General features: G+C 43.8%; 1 protein-coding gene across 7 annotated transcripts in view; it reads left to right on the top strand.

Moving 5' to 3' along the window:
- Positions 1-12,338, top strand: part of LOC119456501 (TGF-beta receptor type-1-like) — a 132,315-nt gene that overhangs the window by 62,214 nt on the left and 57,763 nt on the right. For 4 of the 7 annotated variants that reach the window (XM_049664791.1, XM_037718324.2, XM_037718360.2 and 1 more), the window contains exon 2: positions 4,869-4,986. In XM_049664791.1, the coding sequence (XP_049520748.1) occupies positions 4,869-4,986 (118 nt within the window). Of the gene's footprint in view, positions 1-4,558; positions 4,713-4,868; positions 4,987-12,338 lie in introns of those variants that run through there. The other 3 variants (XM_049664802.1, XM_037718340.2, XM_037718345.2) reach the window with 1 other exon arrangement.

Raw genomic sequence — 12,338 nt, 5'->3', positions numbered from 1 at the left:
GGTGAGTGCAAATCTTTTTGCTAAGTCCCGTGTGGCTCCACTGAAGACTATATCTCTGCCGCGACTTGAGCTGATGGCTGCGTTAATTGGGACTCGAATGGCTGCTTACCTTCAGAGTGTAATAGGCCAGCCCATACCAGTGTGCCTGTGGTCAGACTCCACCATAACACTCTTTTGGATAAAGAGCACAGCTAAAGAGTAGAAACCATTCGTAGAGAACCGCGTGAGGGAAATACAAAGCTTGAGCAGTCCGGAGAAATGGAGGCATTGTCCAGGAAAAGATAACCCCGCTGATTGCCTAACAAGGGGTATGAGGGCGAATTCCCTGCGTGAAAGCGTGCTGTGGTGGAACGGACCAAATTGGTTGGTCGAGACGCCGGATGTATGGCCTGTAATGAATGAGGACACTACTTGCTTTAATTCGCTAATCTATGGAGAGAAGAGAAAGCACATTGTGGGGATGCTTACAGAAGTATCCCAAATGACGCCGTTGCTGCCGGCAGAGCAGTACAGCAGCTACGCACGACTATTGAGAACAAGTGCATGGATAATGAGATTTATAAGCAACTGTCGGAAACGAGCACGTAGCACCGATGCAAATCTCACCTCAAGTGAACTGCACGAAGCTGAAAACTATTGGATTCGCCACGTTCAGGAGATGAGTTTCGCGCAGGAGATTGCTGCCCTTAATCGAAAGAAGAGCTTACCTCTAAACAGCAAAGTCACTATGTTTCAGCCTTTCCTCGACACTGAGGGGCTTCTGCGTGTGAAAGGTCGCCTGCAGTTCTATCGGTGCCTCACGAGACAAGGCACCCTGTGCTATCCAAAAGAGCACGCTGTCACCAAGCTTCTTGTAAACGACGCTCACCTCAGGACACTGCATGGATGTGTGCAGGCAACCATAACAGAGCTGCGAGAACGTTTTTGGATACAAAGTTACAGGCCCCTTCTAGTACACTGTAACAAAGTTGCCGCCAGCTTGTGAAAAAAGTCATCTCGGGTTGCCGGATATGCCTGCGGCACCGACTTCAGCCGGCTATACTGCACCAACGGCGCCCCTTCCTAGTGAAAGAGTGAACTGCAATCAGGCCTTTGGAGTAGTCGGCATTGATTTCGCCGGCCCCCTGTATACAAGGACGAGAAGCGACAGTGCTGCATTGCTCTCTTCACCTATGCCACGACGAGAGCAATTCACCTAGAATTGGTGTCAAGTTTATCCTCTGAATGTTTTCTACTGGCACTCAGGCGCTTCATCGCTCGCAGATGGCTGCCAACAACAATATACAGTGACAATGCATTGACATTCAAGAGAGCTTCGAAAGATATCCAGAGACTGTGGAACATCCTACGAAGTCGCGAAGCGCAGGACTACTGCAGTTTGCAGCGAATCACCTGGAAGTTCATCATAGAAAAAGCCGCCTGGTTGGTGTGAACGGATGGTGAGATCCGTCAAAGTTGCCTTGCGGAAAATTCTCGGCCTCCAAAGCCTCACTTTTGAGGAACTTCTTACAGTGCTGGCTGCCATAGAAGCTACGATCAACTCGCGTCCACTGACATATGATGGACAAGAGCCTGGCGAGGAATCAATTCTGACTCCATCTCACCTGTTGACAGGGAGTCGAGTGATAAGTTTGCCTGAAGCAAGAGCCCTAGCCGTCCCTTCTTCCTCAAGAACCGACATTGGTCGACGTTGGAAGTACCGTCGATCACTAACAAATGCCTTCTGGAAACGGTGGCGAAGGGAATATCTGCTACAACTGCGGTCCGCGCACTGCATATCATCGAGTGAAACCAACGCCCTCAGGACTGGCGACCTCGTCATCTTGCAGGAAGATCACTCACCACCACATATGTGGAAAACTGGCCGCATTGCTGAGTTGTTCAAAGGGAGGGACGGAGCCGTGCGGTCTTGCGTCGTCAAGTTGCCCTCCGGCAAGGTCGTTCGGCGACCGGTACAGCTTCTGTATCCACTGGAGACTGACCTAAAATGAGCGACGCTCATTTGGGGGGGAGGATGTAGAAAAAAAATGTGGTTGATCCCTCTTATATAGGAATCGGTATAGAACACGAAAGTGAAACGTGTCTTCACAGAAGTAGTGTAATGTTTATTGCACATTGATATATAATGTCTATTGGTGTTTTGTGGCTAAAGCGCCCTTAGGCGTTGATGCACCCACGCTGACGCCTGGTGGCACGTCTCCTCCATCACGACTACCAACGTCGATGACCATGAGCAACCGTCGTGCATATGGAAGCTGCACTACGCTGCACACGCTAGCACAACGCGAAAGACGAAGCACGTAACTGACACACTAATACAACGCGCAAGACAAAGCACGTAACTGAATCGTCACCGAGTCAAATCAGCGCGTACAGCGCGTCGTAATTGCAGCCTCCGCGATCAACTTCAGAAACATTTTCAGAGCTAATTGCGGAGGCCACGCTCCGCTGTGCTGAGTACGGTGAACGCCACCTAGGTGGCGTTGGTAGTGCTTCTTGATGCCAGCGTCCCTTCGAATGCTGGCATCGAGGCGTCGTAGTGCTGAGACCACCGAAGCGTTCACTGTCGGTGCGCGTTAGTGTCATAATGCAGTACTTCTCTTTTCTGCTCGTAGGCGGCGGCACCGCCCCGAGCAAGAGCGCGGGTACACGGAGGAGTGTTAGATATATAAGGCGCGTCTGTGTAGCTCTCTGCAAATGCGTTTGTGGCGCAATGGGTTAAACGCTCGGCGATCTATCGTCGCGGACCGAGAGGTCGTGGGTTAGATTTCCAAATTTTGCATGTTTGTGGAACTTTTTCTTCTGGTTTCTTTCTTTGTATTATGTTCGTGTACATTGTAAGCTGACGTATTTCCGTGACGGAAATACGTCAGTGAAGTCTTGGTGGACCCCGGCATAAAACACTTTCGTGTTAAAATACAGAACAGAAAAGAAGCGGGCACCGTCTTCGGCAGAAGGCGCGAGAACAACCCCGGGAACGAAGAGGGGTCCGAAGAAAGAAAACCGCAAGCGAGGAGGAAACCCTCTCCCCAACTGGAACGGAGCGACGGCGGCTCGGACTGACAGCCCAGAGCTGACCAAGGGACAGTGAAAAGAAGACGTTTTTGTATTGATGCTGTGAATATAGTTACATGTTGCCTTTGTTACCAAAGATTTCTCGTGTGACTTCCTGACGAGTTTCCGTCAACAAAGTGTATTCCACAAGATACGACATAGGGATTCACCCAGTGAGACCCGTAGGTAACGCACAGCTTCCAGTAGCGCTTGAATTTAAAGTGGACGGAAGCATCAACCGGTCAGCAGTCGAGATAAGCAAGAGACGTTTAAAGTATTGGTGAAAAAAAAAAAAAAAAAAAGCAGGGAAGAGATTAATACGACTAGATCCGTTACAGGCTTGTGGAGAGAGAGAGAGAGTACATGTGGTTGTGAAGAGGAAGGGGCGCTATTTTCTGCAGTCCTTTAGGGACCATGACTTAGCGCTAAGGTAGATAGAGAAGTTTTGAGTAGAGTGTACTAGATTCTAGCACATTCTAGTTTTGAGGAAGGGAAACACGATTAAGGAGATGTATACAAAATGCTAGAATGAAAACTCAAGGGAATATTTGTCACAGCCCCCGTTTGAAAGGGGATGGGATGCCAATAGATCATCATCATCACCAACACCACCGCGCGCACGCGCGCACGCACGCACGCACGCACACGCGCGCACACGCGCGCACGCACACGCGCACACACGCACACACACGCACACACGCACACACACGCACACACGCGCACACACGCACACACGCACACACACGCACACGCACACGCACGCACACACACACACACACACACACACACACACACACACACACACACACACACACACACACACACACACACACACTTCGCGCGCGCGCGCGCGAAGTCGACGCCAGTGGCTTTAACCGCGTTTTTTTTCTGTTCTTTTTTTCTCTAAGCACATACTACCCTGGCCACAGGGTAGTATGCCACAGGGTAGTATTTTCTCTAAGCACATACCCTGGCCACACATTAGGGGTGTGCGAATAGTAATTTTTGAGCGAATAAAATACTTATCGAATAGTTTTTGAATAATGAACAGCTGTTTTCACCGTTATCATAAGACAATGTTCACATCCTAGTGTTATAAAAGTTAGCACGTTATGAAGCCTTGCTTTTAGCAAAATGGTAAATGGAGCATTAGGCATTCAGCCTGCTCCACTACGTAAATTATGTTTTATGCCTACTGTGGCCACGGTGAAGAAATTTATTGTACCAGTTTTATGTTTGATTGACAGTTGACGTTTCTCAAATATTCAAAAGCTATTCGTGTTTACGAACAGTGACTATTCGATTCGAAGACCGAATTGAATAGGACAATATTCGATTCGTTATTCGAAACTTTCGAATATTACCCCTAGTAACCTTTGCTAGAACTGCTGATTAAATGATAGAGAGAGAGAGACAGAGAGAGAAAGCTGTCTTCGGACTCCGTGGCGGTCCGGTAGCCGCATCGCCGCGCGTATCATCTCCTAGGGATCGATGCTGTCCGTTTTTTTTTTTTTGTGTGTGGTCGCTGGGTGCATTTTCAGTTAGTCTCCTTCGTAGTGGTGCTTGAGATCGTAGCCGTCACATGTAGGTGTCAACGACTTTCACAAGACTGCTTTCGGGATTCGGGTGCGAAATTGAAACCATGGAGCGGGGCCACCGTAAGTGTAATTTGCGTGCTATTCCCGAGTTGCTTGTTAGGTTTATAAAAGCGCACAGCCGGGCTACTGCCGTTGCTCGCCGTCGAATTGGCGAAGGCTCTTTTGCACGTATGCGATGCCAGTCCGCGTCGCCATGCTGCCCCGTTCTTCTTGCAGGCCTCAAGTGTTACTGTGATATCTGCGGTGAGGATACCAATCACACCTGTGTAACCGATGGCATCTGTTTCGCCACCACTACAAAATCCAAGACGGGCGCCCTCAAGCACGAATACAGGTGAGCTTGTTTTCTCCGGGTCGACTCATCATCCTTGGCGGTGACGCTTTTTATGTCATCATTAAGGCTGAAAACGAGCGTACACCTACTTTTGTTCAGTGTTTGAAACTGTTTCATTCTTACTCTACGAGCAAATTATTTCATAGGCAGAGAATCTGTGCATTCAAAGTACAGGATCGCATTTTGCGGCTAGCGTTTGTGGTTGCTCAAGAAAGTTTAAAGCCGAAGGATTGTTGTTGAACTAGGTCTTGCAGCGTATATATATATATATATATATATATAACGCTTATTTATTAGTAGTCTACTCTGGTAGTGTTGTGTGTGTAACACATTGATGTGGTGACTTTTCGTTTTTTGATGCGGCTACATGTCATTCTATCTACTGTGCGTTTGTGAGAACTGCAGGGAAGTTATAGGTGCATGTTCTTGACTATAGGCTGGTGACTTGCATGCAGGGTGCCTAAGTAAAACGCTTATTGGTTCTGTTCAAGTTGTGGCTCAAGCATTTTTCCTCGGTTAAGGTTCAACTCCAGAAGGAAAAATATAACCATTCAGACTGGTTGAAACTAGGGGTGTGCAAATATTTGAATACAAATCCAACAGTCATTCCTATTTGATTTAGATTTGTTAGAGAATTCACAAGTTGTTGAATATTCGTTTCTGTTCAAATATCAGAGACTGGAGCCTCGAGAGAGACTGATGCAAGTGGTGATGTGAATTCGATTTAGGTGAACTGTGGTTGTGCACCTTAATTAAATGAAATTTTGTTAAACAATTTGTACTGGCTACTTATTGTGCAAATTCTCATGTCTGTCACTACTAAGTGCCTCACGAATGCATAGGAAAGATAGCTTGTGCGCAATAATTTCCCAATAATTTTTCATGATAGCCCCACTTTTAGGCAGCTTATGAATGTGTTGTCTCAGTTAAGACAAAGCAATTTTTTGGCTACTCTCACCATGTGTGCATTGCTGTAATATCACAGTTACCTACTTCATCGAACTGGTGATGTGCTGTTTCATTTACTCAGTTGCATGCATCAAATAATGTAAATGAGCCTTTTTTTTTTTTACCAAAGGGACTGCATGCAAACCTTCAAAATCAAATCAAATTATGGGTTCCCAAAGGCTACAAGAGTCGCTGTAATAATGGTGGGCTTAATGTTGACCACTTGACCTTCTTACATAGGAATGCGGCTGGGAGGCGAATCCTGTGACCTCCACTGAGCCACCGTGGCAGGGATATATTTTACTTTGGAATATATTCAGTAGTCAATTCGATATTCAGAAGTTCGTTTTATTGTATATGGTGTTAAGTTAAACTACAAAATTTCTCTATTGTAACATGTTTCAACCAGTTCATTATGGTTAACGATGGTTAAATAGTTGCTTTTTGCCAACTTTTTAATTGACAAGTTGATTATATAATAAAGAGAGCCAAATCTATCTACATCGGTGCAAGATTAATTTGATAGAAAGATGTGTTTGTACCCTTTTCTGTTTTTTTTTTTAGCACTTATGCATGAACCCCATTTCTTTTTGTAATGCAGTTGCATAAGAAAAAAGTGCATGTCACTGATTCTGCATTTTCAGCTTGGTTATGTAAACGGAACACAAATTTCTCTGAAAATTACAGCTGTCAATTGTTATGGAATTCTGCTAATCAGTTACTGTGTGCAACTTCAAGCTGCCTGTTCTTGGTTTTGTACTGTCCTCTTCAAGTGTTGGAGATGCTGGCACTGTCTGCGATCTTGGTAGGAACCACGTTCAGCGAGACGAAGCTGAAAACAAACATTTGTCATCATTAACTATAGCTAATTTAGCTGTTTGAATACATGAGAAGGAAGTTGTCTCTTGAACTGGGGTGTTTACTATTTGGAAAGTCAGATGTGTCGTGCATGTTCCAAGCCTTCATCAGGTCAGGTCTGATGTCAAGTCTGACATGAGCTGACTTTTGCCTGGAAGTTTTCTAATCTGAACACACAATTCTCTCGACTGTGCTTGGCACCCATTCTGTTACCCTACACGTCACATGACCGGCCCAACTTCACTTGTTTCGTTTAATCCCAACTAGACTATCGCCCTCTTCATCTTCTATTGTATCGTTCATTTTTTTCTTTCATTTCTTTGTTATCCACCAAGTTTCAGCCCCATGGTTATTGATACAATGCACCTATTGTGTGCACTTTCCATAAGCTGGCATTCATGACTTGAGGATGCCTGCCGTATGCACGCAAGCCTGGATATATTCTTTTTATCATCCCAGTCCTCTACTTGGCCTGTGTAAACACACTTCTGCACAGATCTTCACCAGTCACCAGCTCATGTTATCTCTCCAGGCTGCAGAACCTTTTGTATAATATTCCTCAAAACTATCCTGGAAATTTTATTGTTGCAAGTGTTCAATAATGTGTTACAAGTTCTCTGCAACATTGCTGGATCTTGTCTTGCTGAAGTATTTGCCCTGCCCATAATGTGCCTCAATCTGAATACTTATGACAAACATGCTGTGAAGCGCCCTGGGTGATTTATGAAAAATACAGCCGAAACTCTTTTATGGTGCAAAGCATTATACAGGGGCTGCTCCTTATGTGCGCGAGCTAAATGTTCTCACTTCTCGTCTTCCATCAGATTATGGTAGCGCTGCCTATCTGGCTGTTCTGGCGCATAACATAGAAGCAACACTTACCTTTTTTGGTCGAGGCATGTTTGCAGTCCTCACGAGAGCAGCTGTGGCGCTTGTGTGCAATTATTGCACTAATGAGCGTGTACGCCTTCACGACGGTTGCATGCCAGTTGAGTGGTAGCTGGGCACGGGAAGGGGGTTGGGCTTCGGACTTGCAGGTGATGTCGCCTTTGTGCCCAAGGACCCAGTACCCCCAAATTATTGTATGGTCACATGACTCATCTTAAATGAACCCTTACTACATAGAAAACATAGATTGGCTATTTTCAAGTGATAGTTTTTCACATTGAATAAAAACTGGAGCGATACTGTAGCATGCATTGGTTATGAAAGTGCCTCATACTGTGTCAAAGCATAGCCACTTTGCCTGTTGAGTTTTATTTATTTATTAATACTGTCAACCCTCATAGAGGGTCGTAACAGAGAGGACAATACAATTACATACATGAAATATGGACAATGTCAGTGTACGCAAAGTTTCTTAACACTGTCAATTCACAGTGAATAAGATGTTCACTTGAATACTACTCAGCACACTTATGTGATTTATCAAAATACGTACAATGAACATCAAGTTGCACATATCACTTGGCACTTCAAACTAAATTGTTAACTCCCGTAAATACGCCTCAGCAGCATTTTCAAAGTCGGTGACATCTTTTAGGCTAACAATAGCGTTTGGCAATTGGTTCCACATTTCTATCGCATCCGGGGAAAATGAGTATCGAAATGTATCACTGTTAGTTTGGTAGGGCTTTATGACGTAGTCGTGGTTAGTTCGCGGGTTTCTTTTGCCTGGAGCATGTAGATATTTGAGCTTATCAATCTTAAGTTGATCCTGCATTATTTGATAAAGTACCTTCAGCCTAAATTTATTTCGACGTACCTCAAGAAGATCCAAGTTGCAACGCTGTAACATCAGCGTGACCGATTCCTTCCTTCGGTACGTCGAACAAATAAAACGTGCTGCCAGTCTCTGTATCCTTTCTAACTTCCTCTTAAGCGTCACTTGATGGGGGCTCCAAACAACGGCTGAATATTCTAGTATCGTCCTAATGAAGGTGGTGTAGGCAATAAGTTTTACATTACGCGATGCATGTTCTAGTTTTTCTCTCAGAAAGTATAACTTTTGATAGGCTGTCATGCAGACATTATCTATATGTTGGTTCCATGTCAAATTTCGTGTTATTGTTTTCACTACTTTGTCACATACCAGAATGTACATAAGCGGCAAAGGAAAATGGGATAAAAGCTGTGTTACGGCAGCTTTTATACCACCTAGTTGTAGCATTTTTGCGTAACGTGTTTTTTATGCTTCCAAATTGGAAATTTATCAAAGACAAAGCTTTGTTGGAATTAATAACAAATAGAGTTTGCTGGTGCCAAACAAGGCATGTCACTTTTTCTTGTAACTTTTTGGTCGGCGTTGTGTGTCTGCAGTTTTAAATGTGAAGTATTTCTTTGCCTATTGGGAGCCAAGGTAACAGAGTTTGTTGCTTATGCGCACGCACCCCCATACGGCAGTGAGCATGCCCGCTCGCTGGCTACTATTGGCTCGGCACTTCCTTGCTCCACACGCATGCACTGCCACGCACCTGCTCGCATGCCGCTAGTGGCATGGCGCGTTGCTTGGTACCTCCCGACTCCTCTTGTCAGTACTTGCGTTCCACAGATAAACGTGGCTTGGTCATGCTAGGTGCGCTGTGTTGCGCATAGGCCTCTACTTGCAGATACAACAGTGGGCCTTCGAAAGTATCAAACAGAAGAGGAGCGTAAGAGTGCAAAGGCTCTGCAGATACTACTGAGGTATGCGATGCATACCAAAGTGGTGAGGCAGCGGTCGAAGCGAGAGGCTGACGAAATACGTGCGGCTGAAGAACAGCGGCACGCCAAGCGAACGGCTGCTGAACAGGCCGCCAAGACCAAGTGGCGCTGATTAGAGGACCGGAATTTGTGGGACACAGACATATACTTTCAAAAGCACTTTGTCGAAGACAAATTTGTTGTGGCGTATAGCGCCTGTGACCGCCTCCGCTTCTGATAGTATCTTGTGAGGGTGCCGCGGCCCGTGCATGCGGCATTGCTCGAGCAAGCATTTTCTCAGGCGCACACGAGTTCCTTTGTGCTTTGCGCCAGGGGCAGGAAAGAAATACTTTGCATTGACTTTGATAATTGTCGAATATGGTTTCTGCTGTAACTTTTTTATTTTGGAAACGCATGTAAGTGTGCCCTGTCAATGAACATACAAGCAGCTGCAATGCGCAGATGTGCAGCATTCTTGCTGTGTACATTTGTTGAATCAGGAAGTCTCCTTTCATTTCTTGTTCATACTGCCAGTGTCCATATTGACATGCACTTTTGTGTGCTTCCATTGTCCAGACAACTTTTCATATTATTGAGGCACAAATACACTGAAAAGTTTGGTTCCTGCAAAAATTGTCAATAATTTGAACCGTCCGTATTAACGAGGATCATAATGAGACGAAATAATTGTACTGCCACTGTATAGCTTAAATTAAAAAAAAAAATTGTTTCTATTCCACTGTGAACTTCTTCAATAGCTATAAATTGAAAAGAGATGTGAATTAAGGTGAATCTAGAATTAATGGCAGGCTTTGTGACCAATTTTACAGTTAAATTTTTGTTACTGAAAAGTGTCATTTTTGTTATTGGGAAGCAGAGACAGAACATTGTGTGAACTTTGATATGTGAAAGATAAGCTTATCATGTAACCCTTTTACATCGGAGGTACATTGCATTGGAGTCAGTCATCTTGACTTTGATGTGCCTGATAGGTGAAAGAATTTCAAGGCAATGATGTGTTAGATCCTTTGACTTTCGTATATCTTTCTCATTTTTTTTAAGTGCACCTAAACTATTTGCTTTAAATATATTGTGGTGCAGTTAGATTTTTGTAAAACATTTTGTGACAACAGCATTAACTTGCAGTGTGAAGTAATTGTAACTACAGTAAAAAGAAGAAAAAAAAAAGCAGCTAGTTTGCTGCGGTAGCCCAGTAGCTCTGGCATTGCGCTGCCAAGCTCAAGGTCGCGTGTTTGATGAGGGCGGAATGCAAAGTTGCTCATGTACTGTGTATTTGGTGCATGTTAAATAATCCAAAGTATAATAGATTAATCCAAAGTCTCCCACTACGGCTTGGCTCGTAATCAGATCATGCTTTTGCCACATAAAACCCCAGAATTTAATTCATTGAGGCCAAGAAAATTTTGAAAAAAAAAATGATTTTTTTGGCAATTTTATTGTTGAAATCTACAGCTACTCTTGTACATGTATACTTCATTTTTTACTGATAAGATCACTATTTTAGCCACAATGTAATTTTATGCTATATATGCGTGTTGAATCTGAGGCGAAGTTGACGCTGAAACCGCTTTTGCTCAAAACATGTTTTTTTGTGGTCACTTTACTAGTTTGTCAGAGTGATATCTCATGATCTAGAGCAGCTAGAGCTGTACCTTTTTTAACATAAAGCACAATCAGTGCATCAGATAGTACTGGGAGCAGATTTTTAATTTGTGCCCATATATTTTTAAGATTTGTTTTTATTTTTTGCTGTCAGTGGTAATGGCACAGATACTGAGCTTTGATCATCTGCAGAATGACTAATTACAATTTGATTTGAAAACTACTTTCAGCACTGCATTTATTGTATATTCCAGTGTCTACATATCCAATAATATTGGCTTTCTGCTGAGCAGTTTTTCCCTATTGTCTCCAGAAACAATAGAGTGATAGCTTTATCTATCTCCTAAACTAATTGACCTACAAGAAACATTACAATTTATCACATATTTAAAATCAGCAGGAAAAACTAAAGTCTGTGTACTTTCATTGTTTGGCTATAAAATACATAAAATATCATAAAATACATAAAATACAGGAACAACAACTAGTTATTAGGTCCAGCTCAAGCTAAGGCTTGGCCAGCCTGCTTTGTCAAACTTATTGTATCCCTACAAAATTTTGGCATTTACTAGTAAATTTGATATCAACATTTTAATTTTCACTACTGGAAGCTAGACCTGAATGGTTCTTGCTTGACTATGGAATGGCTTGCATGCCAAGTCAGTGGGATTAAAAATGTTGTGTTCTTTAACCCATGAAGTCCTTGCATGGCCATGTCATGCAACTCCATGCAATTCAAGAAACCATGACAGAGTTAATAGTTGCAGTGTTTGAAAGCTTATGGGCTACTTTGTGTGCACTTTCATAGAACAGAAACTAAGAAACTTGGTTACTGGAGCATTTCCTGTATTGCTGTTTGCAGCTGTTGCTTTTGTTATCGCTTTCTTTGTAATACAGTGTGTTTGAGGGGCTTTTCTGTTCAGCAGCTTGTGCAAATGCGCTGGTATTAACGTCTTGCTTTGCGTGTGCCTGGGGCAAAAGCATGCTGTGCCCTTCCTTGTCGTGACATGCCACAGCACCAAAGGTGGGCCTCAGTCTAATCATTGGGGATGATGTTTGGTGCTCATCCCACTGTTTGTATGAACACCTTTGCAAACAGCACCATGCTTCATAGAAACACTTGTTCTGCAAGAGGTTTGACCTGCAGAAGGCATGTTCTGGCTTTGGTGAACTGCACTTAACTGTAGATGCAAGTGCTGCACCCAAGTGGTTTTAGAAGACTAACTGTGCAGCCCTCGATC

The sequence above is a fragment of the Dermacentor silvarum genome, chromosome 1, assembly GCF_013339745.2.
Source record: "Dermacentor silvarum isolate Dsil-2018 chromosome 1, BIME_Dsil_1.4, whole genome shotgun sequence".
In the NCBI taxonomy this organism is placed as follows: Eukaryota; Metazoa; Arthropoda; class Arachnida; order Ixodida; family Ixodidae; genus Dermacentor; species Dermacentor silvarum.
The sequence above is the reverse complement of the archived record's forward strand: the minus strand, read 5'-3'. Positions and strand labels throughout refer to the sequence as shown.